The sequence below is a fragment of the Erythrolamprus reginae genome, chromosome 7 (assembly GCF_031021105.1).
Source record: "Erythrolamprus reginae isolate rEryReg1 chromosome 7, rEryReg1.hap1, whole genome shotgun sequence".
Classification (NCBI taxonomy): Eukaryota; Metazoa; Chordata; class Lepidosauria; order Squamata; family Dipsadidae; genus Erythrolamprus; species Erythrolamprus reginae.
The window spans coordinates 24,602,197-24,618,839 of record NC_091956.1 but is presented as its reverse complement, the minus strand read 5'-3'; the positions used below and the strand labels follow the sequence as shown (position 1 = coordinate 24,618,839).

The window sequence follows — 16,643 nt, the reverse complement described above, 5'->3', positions numbered from 1 at the left end:
CTAGGGCACGGCACGTAAGACAAATCCCACCAACAAAATAAGATTTCAAGTCACCAAGCCCCTAGGGCATGGCAAGAAACACCAAAGTACAATAATCTATAGTATTTCATTGCCCAGATAGCCCTTATTACTAATTGTGTTATAATGGAGCCAGTAAGCCCTACATCTCCCAGTGGAGAGATGGAAAGGCCTAGAACCATGATGATGAACCTATGTCAAGTTAGGAGGACACACAAAACGTTGCCCTACCTCACAGGAGGCAATTCCTTCTCTCAAAATTCTCATTGCCCATCAATGGTCCACCAATTCATCCACAGTGGAGAAGCACCTCTACAATGTTGCCCCAGATCTTTTGAAGATCCTCCAAGTTCCAATGGTTGAGGAATGACACCAGCCTGGATCTGGATGCTTCCACGATGGTGGATATAGCAGCCAGCCCCTCCCTTATCTAAGTGTGTAGGTTGGCCTTGGTTGAGATTGTACAGTGTAGTGGCTGTTAGCACAACAGAGTCTGCTGCTTCACTTCTTCGTTTCGAAATGGAGCCAAGAAGGAGGTCAGCAACATAAATAAAAGCTTTGGCAGGCTCAGTCCAATCACTGAGCAGACAGGATTAACTATATACTGTACACCATCGTAGAAGAGGCGTATCAGGTAGGACCAACGCCCGTTCTAAATGAGAATTTCAGAGAACAAGTGAAAAATTTATCTTCTATTCGTTACAAATTATAATTAAGTTTTCACATTATTACAAGACATGATTGAGACATGGGTGTGGACTAAAAAAAAAGCTTGGTAGGAATTTGGTGGATGTATATTTGTTTCTGAACTACTGAAATAGCTGAATCATTCGAGGTAAAATGGGATGGGGACAACAAATTTAATTAATAAATATTGTATGTAACTGGTTCTGAACTGTATCTGCTTCTGGCTACGTCTTCACAATTAGCACTATTCCATGCAAAGTTTATTGTTTTCTAAAACCTGGTTTGGTTTGGTTTTTTCAGAGATGATGGCAGCATTTTTGATGGTCTCGTGGAAGAAGATGACAAGGATAAAGCAAAGAGGTCTGTTTTGTGAAAGCGCTAGAATGAAACCTCTTTATTTGTGGTCAGCAGGTGTAATTATGCATTGAAATTGCATTCCGTACTATACAAAGATAGTCTTTTGAAGCAGTCTCCAGCAATGTATTGTCAAATATTGCATGGAGAAGCGGAAATTAAAGGAGGGATTGACTGGAAATACCTATCTTTTCTTCTTCCTTCTCCCATTGTTGTCAATGTGGAAATTAAAAATTAAAGTGGACATGTCAAGGCAATTAGTGTGTCTGAAGCAAATGTTACATCTCCATTTAAAAAATTACACTGCTAATGTTTTCATATAATTGTTTAATTTTTCAAAACCTGTTGTATCTATCTATCAGCGCTAGCAACTTCTATCATGTGGATACCTCTCCAAAAGCTGATTTTGGCCTGTCACTATCTTTCAATCTCAAAAGGTCTCGGAACAGCTTGCATTAGATCACCAGACCCTAGTTACAAATTTTTTAAAAATACAACATACATGGAAAGATGGATGGAGAGGGGGGGGGGGAAGCTAGAGCAGGGGTCTCCAACTTTGGCAACTTTAAGACTTGTGGACTTCAACTCCCAGAATTCTCTGTATTATGTTGACTGGAGAATTCTGGGAATTGAAGTACACAAGTCTTAAAGTTGCCAAGGCTGGAGCCCCCTGAGCTAGGGCACCAATTTGTAGGCTGTGGGGAAGTAGGCTGTTTAGAGACATTATTACCTCATCTGTTACCCTCAACAACTAAAACTTGTACAGTTGGCTTCTATTTAGAAGGAGAATTATCTGTTCAGCAAAGATCTGGGATTCCCACTGAAAGTTCTCACTATTGAATAATAGATAATAGATCATACCTTTGACAAAAGAGAGGAATCCCCAACCAAGTTTGCCATAGCAGCAGTGAAAGAAGTTGACAATTCCTTGCAGTTTATGACTTTTTAATTCCAAAATGCCATATTTCAATGAATGATCCTATATTTTTTTCCTAGATGATTTCTATATATTTTAAAATAATTTATTGATACAAGATTTAAAAATTAAGAGAAAAAATGGGTTTGCTGAATCTAGACTTAGTCATACTTCAATTTATCAATTTGCATGTATATTTTCATGAAATTAGTAGGAAGATCAGTAGGTATGGGATTGGAATGCTTTGCAATAATTATGAAACAGGGATGTAGGGATTTCTGGTGGAAATTTATACCAAGTAAGAAAGAAACTGTGTCAATTGGTAGCTATGTACTTTGAAAATGAGCAGATAGTTAAAGAAACTAAGGAGGCTTCAGATTTATGACTGCCTAAAATACTCAATTTCAGGTGCTGATAGTGATAAGGTTGCCTACTTTTTAACTCACAAAACTTTGTGGATTATTGTGGGACATCCATTTCGCCAACGTGGCTCCTCTCTACTATATCCAGCATTCCTAGTCTAGCCTTTGAAAGACCTTGGATTCTTCTTTTAGTTGTGATAGAGTTAAATTTTATGAGTTCAGTATGGCTATAATATATTTTCAACAAGGATTCAGTGAAATTACCCATCACAAATTTGTATAATGCTGTTCTCTCTTACGGTAGTTATAATTTTTATTTTAATAGAGTATCAAGAAACAAGTCTGAAAAGAAACGCAGAGATCAATTTAATATACTCATCAAAGAGCTGGGATCCATGCTTCCAGGCAATGCTCGAAAGATGGATAAATCCACTGTATTGCAGAAAAGTATTGACTTTTTAAGGAAGCACAAAGGTAATTTTTTAGATGTTACATGAAAATTGCGAACATTTTGAAATATACAAATATAGTAACATTCTATTATCCTTTATGCAGCTCCTAAGGAAAATCCTCTGAAATAATGGTACAAATTATACTGCTCAAAAAAATAAAGGCAACTCTCAAATAACACATCCTAGTTCTGAATGAATGAAATATTCTCATTGAATATTTCATTTGCACAACTATTCCATTTGCACAACAGCCTGTAATGATTGTCAATCAGTGTTGCTTCCTAAGTGGACAGTTTGATTTGACAGAAATTTGATTTATTTAAAGTTATATTCTATTTTTTAAATGTTCCCTTTATTTTTTTGAGCAGTGTATATAAATACATGCTTAGTTCTTCTCCATCCCAGTATATAATATTTAGAGACTTCGGCAGATGAGTTACTGAGAAGCCACTGGAACTAATATTTTAAATCACTCTAGCAACAATAGATTAAAAAGTACTCCCCTTTAAAATTTTAAAGTAGCCACATTTTCTCCCCCAAGCTTGTATAGCTGCTTCGGAAATAGTTTCTGGCTGTCTGCACATAGATGTGTATGTATAGTCTCCTTACTTCATTTTTTTTCTGGTTGAAATTATATATACCGTACATGTAGATACATCCTTTTAATGACTAAAAGAAATGTGCTTTATGGGGTTTCCACACCTTACAAACCAATTCTTTTCAAGGGATTATACAAGTTTAAAAAATAACACAATATTTTTGTGAAAGTTTTTGTAGGTAACTAATAGCAAGCAAGAAATGTTTGGTAATAAATTCAAGTTTTCATTACCTTGAGCCCTGGTGGTGAAGTGGTTAGAATGCAGTATTGCAGATCAAGTCTGCCTAGTTCAATCCTGAGCATCTGAAGGTTGACTCAGTCTTCCCTCTTTCCAAGGTCCGTAAAATGAAGATCCAGATTTTTTGGGGGTGGGGGGGGGGGGTGGGGGGGGGATATGCTGACTCTGTAAATCGCTCAGAGTGTGCTGGAAAGCAATATGACACAATATATAAATCTTAAGTGCTATTGCTGTTTACAGGGACTTATTCTAAAAGTAACACATCTTTATGTTTAGTGAAATTGCTGAATTTATTAGAGTTAATATAAACTTGACCACACAAAAAACAACAACCAACTCTTATATGCACATATGGCTACAGGTGAATATGTCTCATGATTCTCATGAGGAATTTTTTAGAGGTATAATTCTCTCCCCTCTTCTTGTGAAAGCTTAGATGGTCAATGTTGTTGTCTACTTCATTCCATACAAAATCAGTGGTGTGCTGCTGCTGATTTGGAGCGATTCACCAAAATCGATAGTTCTGAGCAGTAGTTGGCCCCACCACAATCGGGTCCTAGATATTTCACTTTCTGGCTCGCTTGCCCCACCCTGCAGCCAAGATTATTTTTATGTGCCTGTCCCATTCTACTAATCATGGCTGACCTAGCAGGTATCCAGGAGGCCGCCACCATTTTTGGGGGGTTGCACGCAAGTGAGGAAGGTGTGTGCACGTGTGCCCATTCACATTTTTGGCGAACCAGTTGTTAAAGTATGTGCAGCCCTCTTCTGGACAAAACCCCTCTCTGTGGATTTTGACTTGAAGGCAGTAAAAAGACAGATCTGCTATCCATTTCTTCAGTAGCCTAGCCCAGCAAGGTGTGTTCTATAAGTGAAGTTCTTCAAGAATGGGTGGACTGATTTTGTGAAAAAACTTTTAAAATCTCCACCTAAATTATAACGATAGGTCTGAAAGACAAATATAGAAAGGAATTAAGCAAAAGAACTGATTTATTTTTAGCCCAGAATAAATATACAAAGAACCAGTGTATAAAATTGAAGGCCAAGAATGGTTTATAATAAACAAAAAGTAGATTCTGATTTACTTCTACTAGTTCTTAAATTGCTAAATATTTCCTGTATCTCCAATTTTCAGCTCCCTCAGAATTAGAGTCTTGCTTACTTGACTGAATGCCAACTGGGCAAAAGCTGCTCTACTCCTCCCCTCAAGAAAGAAGTTATACCAAAGGCCAAATGGAATTTCCCTGTCCTCTTTTTAAAGTCCACCTTTCCTTGGTTTTGACTGATTATTTTGCTCACTACAGTATTTGGATTGATAGGTTTAGGTTTGATTAATCTATCAGATATAAGCTTTCCCTTGTCTCTTTCATGCTTGAGCTTCTTAGAATGTAATTTGTCCCCATTCACTGTGATATTTTTTTCTCATGCAAATTTTTTACATTAGATTTTAAGTTCATCATAGGTTTGTGAGTTGTATTGATTTATAGCAGTGATGACGAACCTTTTTTTGTTCGTGTGCCAAAAGTGTGTGTGTGTGTGCTAGCACCTATTCCTTCCTCCTACACATGCGTACCTCCCCATACGCTACACATGTGCACACACACACCCATTCCCACACATCCACACAGGCCACCCTGAAGCAGGCAAACCGGAAGTTCAGAAAAACAGACTTCCAGTTTGCCCATTGGGCTGTTTTTCGCACTCATGGAAGCTTCCCTGAAGCCTCCGGAAGGCAAAATGGTGTTGCCCGAGGATTAGCAACTGACTTCATTCGCGTGGAGAATGGACATTTGCTGTTGGAAAATAATAGTCTTACAGGAGTCTCGTAGGATCCTGGCCAGACACTTTGAGATAAAATACAAACTGAGCAATCTTGCTCAGTTTGTATCTTGCAATAATGAGAAAGGAACCTTTTGTTTTTCATCAGTTTGACTGACTCAGTGCTTACATTTTTATTCTTTACGTATAGCTTTCTGCCTTCTTCCCATCTAGAATAACTGGATTGTTAGCAGCATACAAAGGTGGATAGGTAGAGTAGTTTGTCTTTATGGACAGAAAATTTATCTTCTTTTGTAGAAATCACTGCCCAGTCAGATGCCAGCGAGATTCGACAGGACTGGAAACCTACATTCCTTAGTAATGAAGAATTCACCCAGTTAATGTTAGAGGTAATTTGTTTTCATTGTAAAATATGTGATTAGTCTCTTATTGTAGTTACTTCTTTATTTTTTATTGGTGCAATTGAATATAACTTTTTAGCTTTACATTATCCTTAAAGTGCATTTTTATTAATAGTATGTTAAAATATGCTCTGAAGAAATGTCACTTATGTAGAATGCTATTCAGGGAGGGGGGTTGTGTACTATTTGGAATATAGTATTTGTATATTGTAATATTAAATTGGCTCTTGGACTAATGTTGAACTCCTGTTTTAATGTGTCTTATCACTTTTCAAAGCCCAGAAAATTGAATCTAGTTTATAGAAAATGCTGTCCATTTTCCATAACACGCCTGGCTTTTGAAAACTTTGGGAGACTTTTACTTTGCTGTTTCACCATTGTCTGAGAAGGCAAGCAGAATTAGCCTTTCTTTTTTTTTTCTTTTGTTTTTTCCAGTGGTGTCTACACTCTGGAATTCAATTAGGACTTAGTTCCAAAAAACAGCAAAGGCTATTTTTTTCCTGGGAATTCATGACATTGTCATTTATTACTTCAGTTCCCTATTACCAATTTTGACTGTTTTTGTTCCTTCTGGTGTTTTGAAATAATCTTTTTGTTGATATTTTAAGTTATTTGAATTTCAGCCTTATTAATTTGTATCTAAAATAAACTGCTGTTGAGAGTCTTTTAGATTGAAAAATAAGATAAAAATAATTTCCACGATAATACACTGTACATTTTCCCAACCTAACGCAGGATCTTCTATTTAGATAATGTTCAGCATTGCCAAGTATATACTATTCATTGTGAAAAGCGGGTTTACCTTTACGTTCCATTAAGTTATTTCCTTTTTCTGAATGTTAACTAAATTAACAGTTAGAGACCAGTTTATCTCTAACTGTTTCTTTTGTTTAATTTCAGGCTCTTGATGGTTTTTTTCTAGCAATCATGACAGATGGAAGTATAATATATGTATCAGAAAGTGTAACCCCCTTACTTGAACATTTGCCAGTAAGTACACACTTTCAGAGCGATACCAAACTTCTAAAGTCATTTGATGGGCAATTTTACCATCTGCCATTTAAGAATCTGGAATTTAAACAGCATTCTCATCTTTTTAAAGATTCTGTTGTTTTTGTCAGTGGAACTTCTACTGTGTTAATCTCAGCTTTCCACAACCCTGGTGCCCTCTAGATGTGTTGGATTTCCTCTTAGGCCATGCTTCCTGTGAATTATGTGAGCTGAAATTCATTGAACCAGGAGGGCATCAGGGCTTAGGAAAGTCTGCTCTGTTTTGTACTATATATCTTTAAGGCCAGTGCTGGGATATATATCACTTGGGAAAGTGATATATCTCCCAATTCTGTCAGACCTAAGGCCTGTTCCATTCACCAGTTTGTCCAGCGTTACAGTATATTAAACAACTGTGGCCGTTGCAGTATTAGTATTTTGAGGTCACCATAATATAGCTAGATATATAACCTCTACAGACTTGGTATCCCTTAACAGACTAGACAGTACTTGTTAAAGATAAGAGGCTAGACATGGTCATTCACTGCAGTACTCATCTTTGTTTGAAGGACCCAAATCTCATGATCTTCCTTAAAGCATAGCTTTTCAAGAAGGTGTTATGGATGAATTATAACCAGTGATTCCACATTAAACAGTTTCAGCTTGACACTTTTAGTATTTATTTGGCCGTTTTGATTACATATTTTATTATTTTAAGTAATTATAATCTTGATTTTTTTTTTAAACTGTACATCTATTAAGTTACCTAGAATCCATTACATCTCAGCTGGCAAATAAGACATGTAAATAAATAGGAAAAGGACAACAAAACTTTTAAGCCTATAATTATTGCATTTTATGCAAACACATGCTCCAAGTAAGATGCAAGAATGTCTGCCTAAATCTAGCAAGTTCTTCATGTTCCTGAGCCAGCCTCTGAGTAGAGAAAGTAATATACATTTTTTTCAATTACTAACAGAATATTAATAAATTATTGAAGAAGGAAGTGGGATATAATGGCATATAATAATCTCTAGTACAAGTATCCTCCCCGTACAGACTACTAGTAATATTTCTGGTTGAGAAAGGAAGATACACAGTTGAAGATCTTTAACATACCATCCCAGTATACTAGTTAAGCTGGCTATTTTAAAACTTGCACTATGCTTTCTTTTTGGTCATAGATAAGATGCAATATATACTGCTCAAAAAAATAAAGGGAACACTCAAATAACATATCCTAGATCTGAATGAATGAAATATTCTCATTGAATGTGCACAACAGCATGTGAAATTGACTGTCAATCAGTGTTGCTTCTTAAGTGGACCGTTTGATTTCACGGAAGTTGAATTGATATTGTGTTGTTTAAGTGTTACCTTTATTTTTTTGAGCAGTGTATATAAGCATGTATTGTCTTTAATGCTTTAAATGCTCACAAATAAATATTTATGTTGAGAACCAATGTAATTATCTTAAGATAGTTTCTGGTTTTGAAAACGTTTTTCATTGAATAGCACCTCATGCAATAACACAAATTACAGGAGGGGGACAGAAAAATGGAAACACCTTGAAAAATCATCAAAATATCTATCTTTAATATGATGTTGGTCCACCTTTTGCGGCAAATACAGCCTCAATTCTCCGAGGTATTGATTCATACAAATTGTGAATTGTTTCCAATTTTAGCCCATTCTTCAGTTAAAGCATCCTCCAGTTCTTTTAGAGATGATGGTGGTAGAAATCGACTTCTTACTTAAATCTCTAAAATCATTGGCCCTGCGGATTTCCAAGAAATAGTACCCCAGAACATTGCTGAACCTCTGCCATGTTTGACGGTTGGGAGAAGGCAGTCTGGATGAAATGATTCTTTTGGCTGTCTCCAAACGTAAACACGGCTAGAGGTCGGAAAAAGGGTAAACGATGATTCGTCAGAGAAAATCACATTTTGCCACTGCTTGAGGGACCATTTTTGGTGGTTTCTACACCACTCTAAACGCTTTGAAACATTTGTCTTTGAGAGCAGAGGTTTTCTAATTGCAGCTCTTCCATGGAATTCAGATTTGTGAAGCTCCCTTCGAATAGTTTTGTGGAAACTGGGTTCTGTATGTGTCTATTGAGCTTTGCAGTGATTTTAGGAGTTGTGGTCTTGCGATCCAGTCTAACAATTCGTTTTAGAGTCCGACAGTCTCTCTCAGACACCTTCGACTTTCGACCAGACCTGTGCTTGGCTGAGGATGTTTTCCCTTCTCTTTCAAAAGCAGTCATTACTTTTGAGACATTACCTCTTGAAACGCCAAACATTCGGGCACTTTCTATTACACTAGCGCCTGCCATTCGAGCACCAACAATTTGGCCTCTTTGAAAGTCAGAGAGGTCTGCCATTTCTAGAAGGTTATAACCAATTTCCTTAAATTTCTGTTAAAAAAAAGGTAGTTTAAAAAACATATCAAATAACAGAATTTTTAAAAAAATGTTAAAATATGTCAAGTTTTGATTGATTTGAACATGTTCAAACATTATGATGCCAAAAAGTCAAGTGTTTCCATTTTTCTGTCCACCCCCGTAGCTTCAGAAGAAGTACTGTATTATTAAGAGATGGAGTGTTATTTGGCAGAAAATAAACCTGACGTAAAATTTGTTTCAGTTTTTTATATACTAAAGATTGGAAGATTGGATAAACAAATAATAATAACAGAATGGAAAGATAGATGCCTGTATGTGTGAGCTGAAATTTTTGTGTGTGCTTGTACATGTGAGTTGAAATATGCTGACAAATATGTACTTCTCTACACTTACTGATCCAGGTCCAAACTTCAATCTTTATCTTTCCAGAAAGGCAGTCTCAAGGGGTTGCCCTACTTATTCTGAAGCTGAAAATATTTGTACTGTGGCATGAAGGTTTGCCACTGAAACAAGTACAAAACCCTACTGATTGTACATGACTTTTTCAGAGCACTTGAAAATGAGTACTGCTCTGAACCAATATTTCACTACTTGAAGTCCAAAAGACAAGGGAGGGTTTTTTATGCTATATATTTATGTACATTACAAAAGAAAGTTTCTATAATAAAGCAATAGACAGGGTTTTTTTTAAAGTCGCACTTGACTCCTAGTCTAGACTATAAGACAATTTTGGAAGTATTTTATCATGATAGGTTTCATGGATCTGAGGATGGCCCAAAGTCACTTATCCAAACAGACAGACAGCTTCTTCACAGAGGTTTCACAATAGCTACTTTAAAGCTGGATGCTATAATTCCTCCATCTACACTGCTCAAAAAAATATACTGCAATATATACTGCTCAAAAAAATAAAGGGAACACGCAAATAACACATTCCAGATCTGAATGAATGAAATATTCTCATTGAATACTTTGTTCTGTACAAAGTTGAATGTGCTGACAAAAAAATTAAATTGATTGTCGATCAGTGTTGCTTCCTAAGTGGATAGTTTGATTTCACAGAAGTTTGATTTACTTGCAGTTATATTGTATTGTTTAAGTGTTCCCTTTATTTTTTTGAGCAGTATATAAAGTATATTCATGGGACTAGAATCTAAGACACAGCAGATATTGGCGATATAGTAGCCTTTATTAGCCACATCTAAATCAATACTGATGTACCATGTTTTCCCGAAAATAAGACCCTATGTTATATTTTTTTGAACCCTAAAAAAAGTGCTTGGCCTTATTGCCATGCATTCAAAAGCCCAATTGGGCTTATCAGGAGATGTCTTATTTTGGGGAAAACAGGGTAGCCTACCTGATCATGTGCTACAAAATATATACTTTTTCCCCTCTTTGACAGCTTGATTTAATATTAAAAAGTGAGATTTATTAATACTGCATTTTAGTTTTCAATCTATTTTTTTCTCCTTTAGTCTGACCTTGTGGATCAGAGTATATTTAATTTTGTCCCCGAGGGGGAACATTCAGAGGTTTATAAAATACTATCCACGCATCTGTTGGAAAGTGATTCATTGACCCCAGAATATTTAAAATGTAAGTTGAATTTTTGAATTATTTTATAGTTTCAAGAAAATATCCTTAAAAAAACCCTGCATGTTTATAAATACACAGAAATTACATGAAAATAATTATATTGTTGATGTACGAATGTACTGAAGTAATTTACATGGCAAGGAAATGAAAAGAATTGTATGACCAAAGAAATGACAACAACAACAACTAAAGTGGCCTGGATGGGGGGGCAGAGGGGACCTGGGCTGCAAATGTGGCAGTGGTGGTTAGAGATGTCTGATTTACAGAATCTTCGTTCAGTATTTCTGTCAGTCAGGTACTATTTCCTTACAATTTTTTAACACCCCCCCCCTCCATTTCATTTTATCCTTTTCCTAACAGGTTTTTTAAAAACAGGCTCTTGAGCTGTTTCTTGAGACCAACTCAAGAACTGGTGGCTATCCCAATTACAGGATATTTTTGAGGGCGAAGGGATCTTTTTATTATTTCTTTATACTTTTCTTCAGGGTTGCATTTTTGGAGCTTTTATAGGAATCATTTCTGAGCTGAATTAATAAACAAATTTGATTGAATCCTGAAATATTTTGTAGAAAATATCAATCAGTTAATTTGTTCTCAACTCCTATAACTACTTCCTTTAGAAAAAAAAGCATAATTATTCTTCATGTAAACATTTCAATTTGTTTGATGTGTTTGTGTATTCTTTGCAGAATAAATGATCGTTGCTGCAAATGCCAGGTTTTTGTTCCCCAATAGCAACATAGCTACTGGAACATTCTTCAAGGGATGCAGGTTGAAAGCCCCTACTCCAATTTCTTTTATTTGGCATACATAATCTTTATCTTTAGTGGGGGGGAAAGCACATATAGCTCCTGGAACGTCACAAAGAGTGGATTGATTTATTCCCCAAAGGACCAGAGAGCAGGACAAAAAGTAAAGAATGGAAGCTTGTTAAAGAAAAATCCAGCCTAGAAGTGAGAAGAAATGGTCTAACAGTGAGAATGTCATCACTGGAAGCTTTGAAAAATAGACCAGGCAACCATTTAACCAGGATGGTGTAATGTCTCCTGCCTTGAGCAGGAAGTTGGAGTAGGAGAACTCTAAGGTTCCTTCCAGTCCTATGACTCTATGTACTATGCTAGTAAATATTTAGCAACTGGCTCTGCCAGATTCATTATCACCACATTGACAAACAGTTGTTCAGCACACTAGATGTTGGGATTCAACTCTGTTGGTAGCCAGCTTTCAAAATTCTAGAAAATTGAACAGTCAGCTCTCACAAGATATCATAAACCATCTCCGGCACAACATTGCCAAAGCTATTTTTTTGTTTTTCTCATTCTGTATCAGTGGATACCAGAGCTACAGTATATTCAAAATCTTTATTCGAACATGTGGGGAAAACTCAAAGGAGACTTAAGCTATTTTTACATTTTTGTAACATGGATTGAATTTTGTACCATGGATTGAAATGAGTGGTTTCTGTATATTTCTACCTGTGATTTATCTGAGTTTCATAAAAGCTGGTCACTCCCAATATAGCCCATGAAAAATGATTATTATAAATAATTGCATCTTTCAATGCTAATAGTTCTATAGATAAAAAAGTCTTAATTTGAGCTAAGTAAATAAGATAAAAACTGCAGTTGTAGTGATATTAGTCTGGAAATAAACATTTGAATCTGGAGGGACACGCAATACCCTTACACAGACATTATTTTTTAAATGTGAGAAATCTAGACATTATGCAAAGATACTAAAAATAAACTTACCGCTAGATGGCTGAGATAATGTTATGCCATAAGAAAAGCAGCTTCTTCCATTGGTTGTCATTTTGTGGACATATCAGATTTTAATTTAAGCTTGATATTTCATCATTTATTGTTTTATTGTTTCAGCAAAAAATCAACTGGAGTTCTGTTGCCATATGCTCCGAGGGACAATAGACCCTAAAGAACCATCCACATATGAATATGTAAAATGCATAGGAAACTTCAAATCCTTGAGTAACAGTAAGTTAATTAAAGTACATGCTATGTTTTAATAAGTAGTATTTTTCAGATCTTTGAAAATCTATGAAACAATAAAACAAATAAGAACCAATAGGCATAATACTAAATTGATAATGGGAGTAATAATAGTATTATTAATAATACACTAAAATGAGGTGTGTTACAATGATCGGCGCATGGAAATACTAGGCAATGAAAGACTGGTATCAACAATGCAATTTGAATTTCCTGAATTGTTGATTAATTTAGAGACACCAGAGTTTACTCACCATAATTTTTATTGAACTGTAAATTACAGCATATAATGGGGATGAAGAATGCTGTATTTTAAATTTAAAAGCTTTTTTTCTGAATTCAAAGTTGCAATTTCATATTTCTTTATGTAGAAGTAGAATTATAGTGTGATGCCACTGTGTGGTAAATATGATTGTAGTGTCTCATAAGGACCTCAAGACTGAAAATCGGAAACAAAAGTACTTTCAGTCCTCTAAAGAAAGAACCTTCCTATTAGAAGTAACTAAGAAATGCCTGAAGATTAACATTGTTAGAGTAACAAATGCAGCTACCATCAGACCCTTTCCAAATCAAGACACAATAGTTTCTCATTTGAGGCAGGAAGTCCCCCAAATATAGAATAGAATAGAATTCTTTGTTGGACAAGTGTGATTGGACACAGAAGGAATTAGTCTTTAGTGCATATGCTCAGCGTACTTGAAAGAAAAGATACACTTGTCAAGAATCTTGAGGTATAACACTTAATGATTGTCATAGGGTACAAATAAGCAATCAGGAAACAAACAATATTAACATAGATCGTAAGGATACAAGCAACAAATTAGAGTCATACAGTCATAAGTGGGAGGAGATGGGTAGCAGGAATGATGAGAAAACTAATAGTAATAGTAATGCAGCCTTAGTGAATAGTTTGACAGTGTTGAGGGAATTATTTGTTTAGCAGCGTGATGGTGTGTGGGAATTTTTTTTTCTTGTGTCTAGTTGTCTTGGTGTGAAGTGCTCTATAGCGTTGTTTTGAGAGTAGGAGTTGAAACAATTTATATCCAGGATGTGAGGGATCAGTAAAATATTTTCACGGTTCCTCTTTTTGACTCGTGCAGTATACAGGTCCTCAATGGAAGCTGGTTGGCTGTAATTATTTTCTCTGCAGTTCTGATTATCCTCTGAAGTTTGTATCTGTCTTGTTGGGTTGCAGAACCAAACCAGACAATTATAAGGTGTAGATGACAGACTCAATAATTCCTCTATAGAACTGTATCAGCAGCTCCTTGGGCAGTTTGAGCTTCCTGACTTGGATATCTGCCTTTCAAGCACATAAATCCAGGTTCTCCAGATTACCTACCTGAGATGACAACTTACTTTGCCTATTTGTAGGTGTGGTCAGACTGTAGCCTAAGCAGCCCAGTTGCTATTCATAATTAATTCTTCCTGCTTACTGTTACCTCCTGTAACTGCTGAGATGCTTGCATCACACTCTTTTCCAAATAGCTCAGAATTTGTGTGGTGGTTCAGTTCCATACAATGGAAATTGTTTACATTGTCTTACTTTACATGTATCTACCTGTACATCCATTTCCCTTCAGATGGTTGCAATAGAATAAAACAAATGCAGGTAATCCTCGACTTAAAACAGTTCATTTAGTGAACTTGAAAAAGGTGACTTATGACCATTTTTCACATCTACAATCATTGCAGCATCCCCATGGTCAGGTGATCAAAATTCAGATTGGCAATTTAGATGTTTTGGCAATATTTATGACAGTTACAGTGCCCTGGGATCATGTGATCATCTTTTGCAGTCTTCAGACAATCGAAGTCAATGGGGAAAGTAGATTCACTTAAGAACCATGTTAACAACTTAACAACTGCAGTGATTGAGTTAAAAATTGTGGCAAGAAAAATGTAAAATGGAGCAAAATTCAACTGTCTTGCTTAGCAACAACATTTTGGCATTCAGGTGCAAATATAAGTTGAGGGCTGCCTATATTATAATTATATTATAAATATATTATAATACAAGGAATATCTTTTTGTCTGAAGGACAGAAAACTTCAAGAACCCTTTGAATAAGTATAGTTTCATTTATCTCCAAGTGTATCGGTGGTTATTGAAACGGATGTCCAAGTGCCGCCTCTATGTTGGTTGAGGCAGGCAGTATTCCCTGGAGTACCATTTGTTGGGGGTCAAGGGAAAGGGAGGGTTTTGCCTTCTCTTTCTACTCAAGATCCCCATGTACAATTGGTGGGCCACTGTGTGACAGAATGCTGGACTCGATGAACTTTGGCCTGATTCAGCAGGGCTCTTCTTATGTTCTTATGCTCTTATGTTTGAAACAGTGGAGAAAAATATGCAGATTTGGTACTTATAAATCTTATTGATTAATTGATTGGATTTATATGCAGTTCCTCTCTGAAGACTTGGGGCGGCTCACAACATGTAAAAACAATATAAATTTCCTAATGCAATTAATTTAACTAATTAAACCCCAAATGCATTAAAAAATCAATCATACCCATTCACACAACAGCATACATTACATTTTGCTCTGTGCTTGGATGTGGTGTGCTTACAAAACATGCTATTTATTTATTTCCCTCTATTTTACATGCTGGGAGATCCCCTCTAACAACATCTTCAGAAATCTTATTTATAGCTCATTTGGATCATACTTATTTTTATTTTTTATTTTGGCAATGTTCTTCAACATAGTCATTCTTTCCATAGGTTTCTGCTGTTTCTGTTAGTGACTGAGTGTGAAAATGGAGAAGGCATATAATATTGTAGTTTCAAGTGATAGGCCATCCCCATTACACACACACACACCAGAAAGACAACCAGTACAAGTGGCAGCTGATAGTAACAGTCAAGGGCAATTAGCAGCACTATGGTGCTGAGAACTGCTGAAAAGACCTTTAAGCAGAGTAAATGGCAAACAGGAACTGGTTTTCCTTGTGTGCAGTGATAGTAAATGATGGCATCCCTGGACCAAACAGCTGTGGGTAGTTAGGAAGAAGAATTGAGGGTATTTTCATCAAATGGAAAAAGCATTGACATTCACATTCCTGTTGGATGGCCAATAATAATTTAAACCTTTTAATTATAAGCTCTGTGTGAATGAACAAAATCCATATTCATTAGCATTTTCTTTTATGTGTTTGCTTTCTGTAAATCAGTGGCAAACTGTGAGATGTTGTGTGCCGTCTCAAGTCTTCGGAGAAGGGCAGCATACAAATATTATTATTATTATTATTATTATTATTATTATTATTATTATTAGTTCTTTGCCACTGGTAAATGGTAGGTAATAATAATAATAATAATAATAATAATAATAATAATGATGTTGTTGTAAAACAGGAGTGTCAAACTCATGTCACATTGGCGTCACATGATATATCAGGACTTTCCTCCCCTTCGCTAAGCTGGAGGTGGGCATTACTAGCACATTGACGCAGCTGGCCCATGGGCCAGAAGTTTGATAGCCCGGTTGTATAATATTTTAGATTTTAGCCTGAAGTGCATGGGAACTTAAAAATTTGATGTCAATTAAAATCGTGTGGTTATTCCAATGAATTAGTTTCACTAATTAAACAAAAGTTTTGGAATATTATCACTTTAATTGCATTAAAGTGATAATTTAATTTAATTTAAAGTGATAATTTAACTTAAATTCTCATTTAAAAACTAAAGTCTTGTTTTATTTTTTTAGATGATGGTGTGTTATACAGTAATACCTCATCTTACGAACTTAATTGGTTCCCAGAGGAGGTTCGTAAGGCGAAAAGTTCGTAAGACGAAACATTGTTTCCCATAGGAAACAATGTAACATGAATTAATGC

At 35.8% G+C, this 16,643-nt stretch overlaps 1 protein-coding gene across 3 annotated transcripts in view; it reads left to right on the top strand.

Moving 5' to 3' along the window:
* CLOCK (clock circadian regulator) overlaps positions 1–16,643 on the top strand; it is a 66,017-nt gene that overhangs the window by 28,693 nt on the left and 20,681 nt on the right. For 2 of the 3 annotated variants that reach the window (XM_070757207.1, XM_070757209.1), the window contains 6 exons: positions 1,006–1,065; positions 2,663–2,811; positions 5,702–5,793; positions 6,706–6,795; positions 10,678–10,798; positions 12,676–12,789. In XM_070757207.1, the coding sequence (XP_070613308.1) occupies positions 1,006–1,065; positions 2,663–2,811; positions 5,702–5,793; positions 6,706–6,795; positions 10,678–10,798; positions 12,676–12,789 (626 nt within the window). The remainder of the gene's footprint in view (positions 1–1,005; positions 1,066–2,662; positions 2,812–5,701; positions 5,794–6,705; positions 6,796–10,677; positions 10,799–12,675; positions 12,790–16,643) is intronic. The other variant, XM_070757208.1, reaches the window with a different exon arrangement.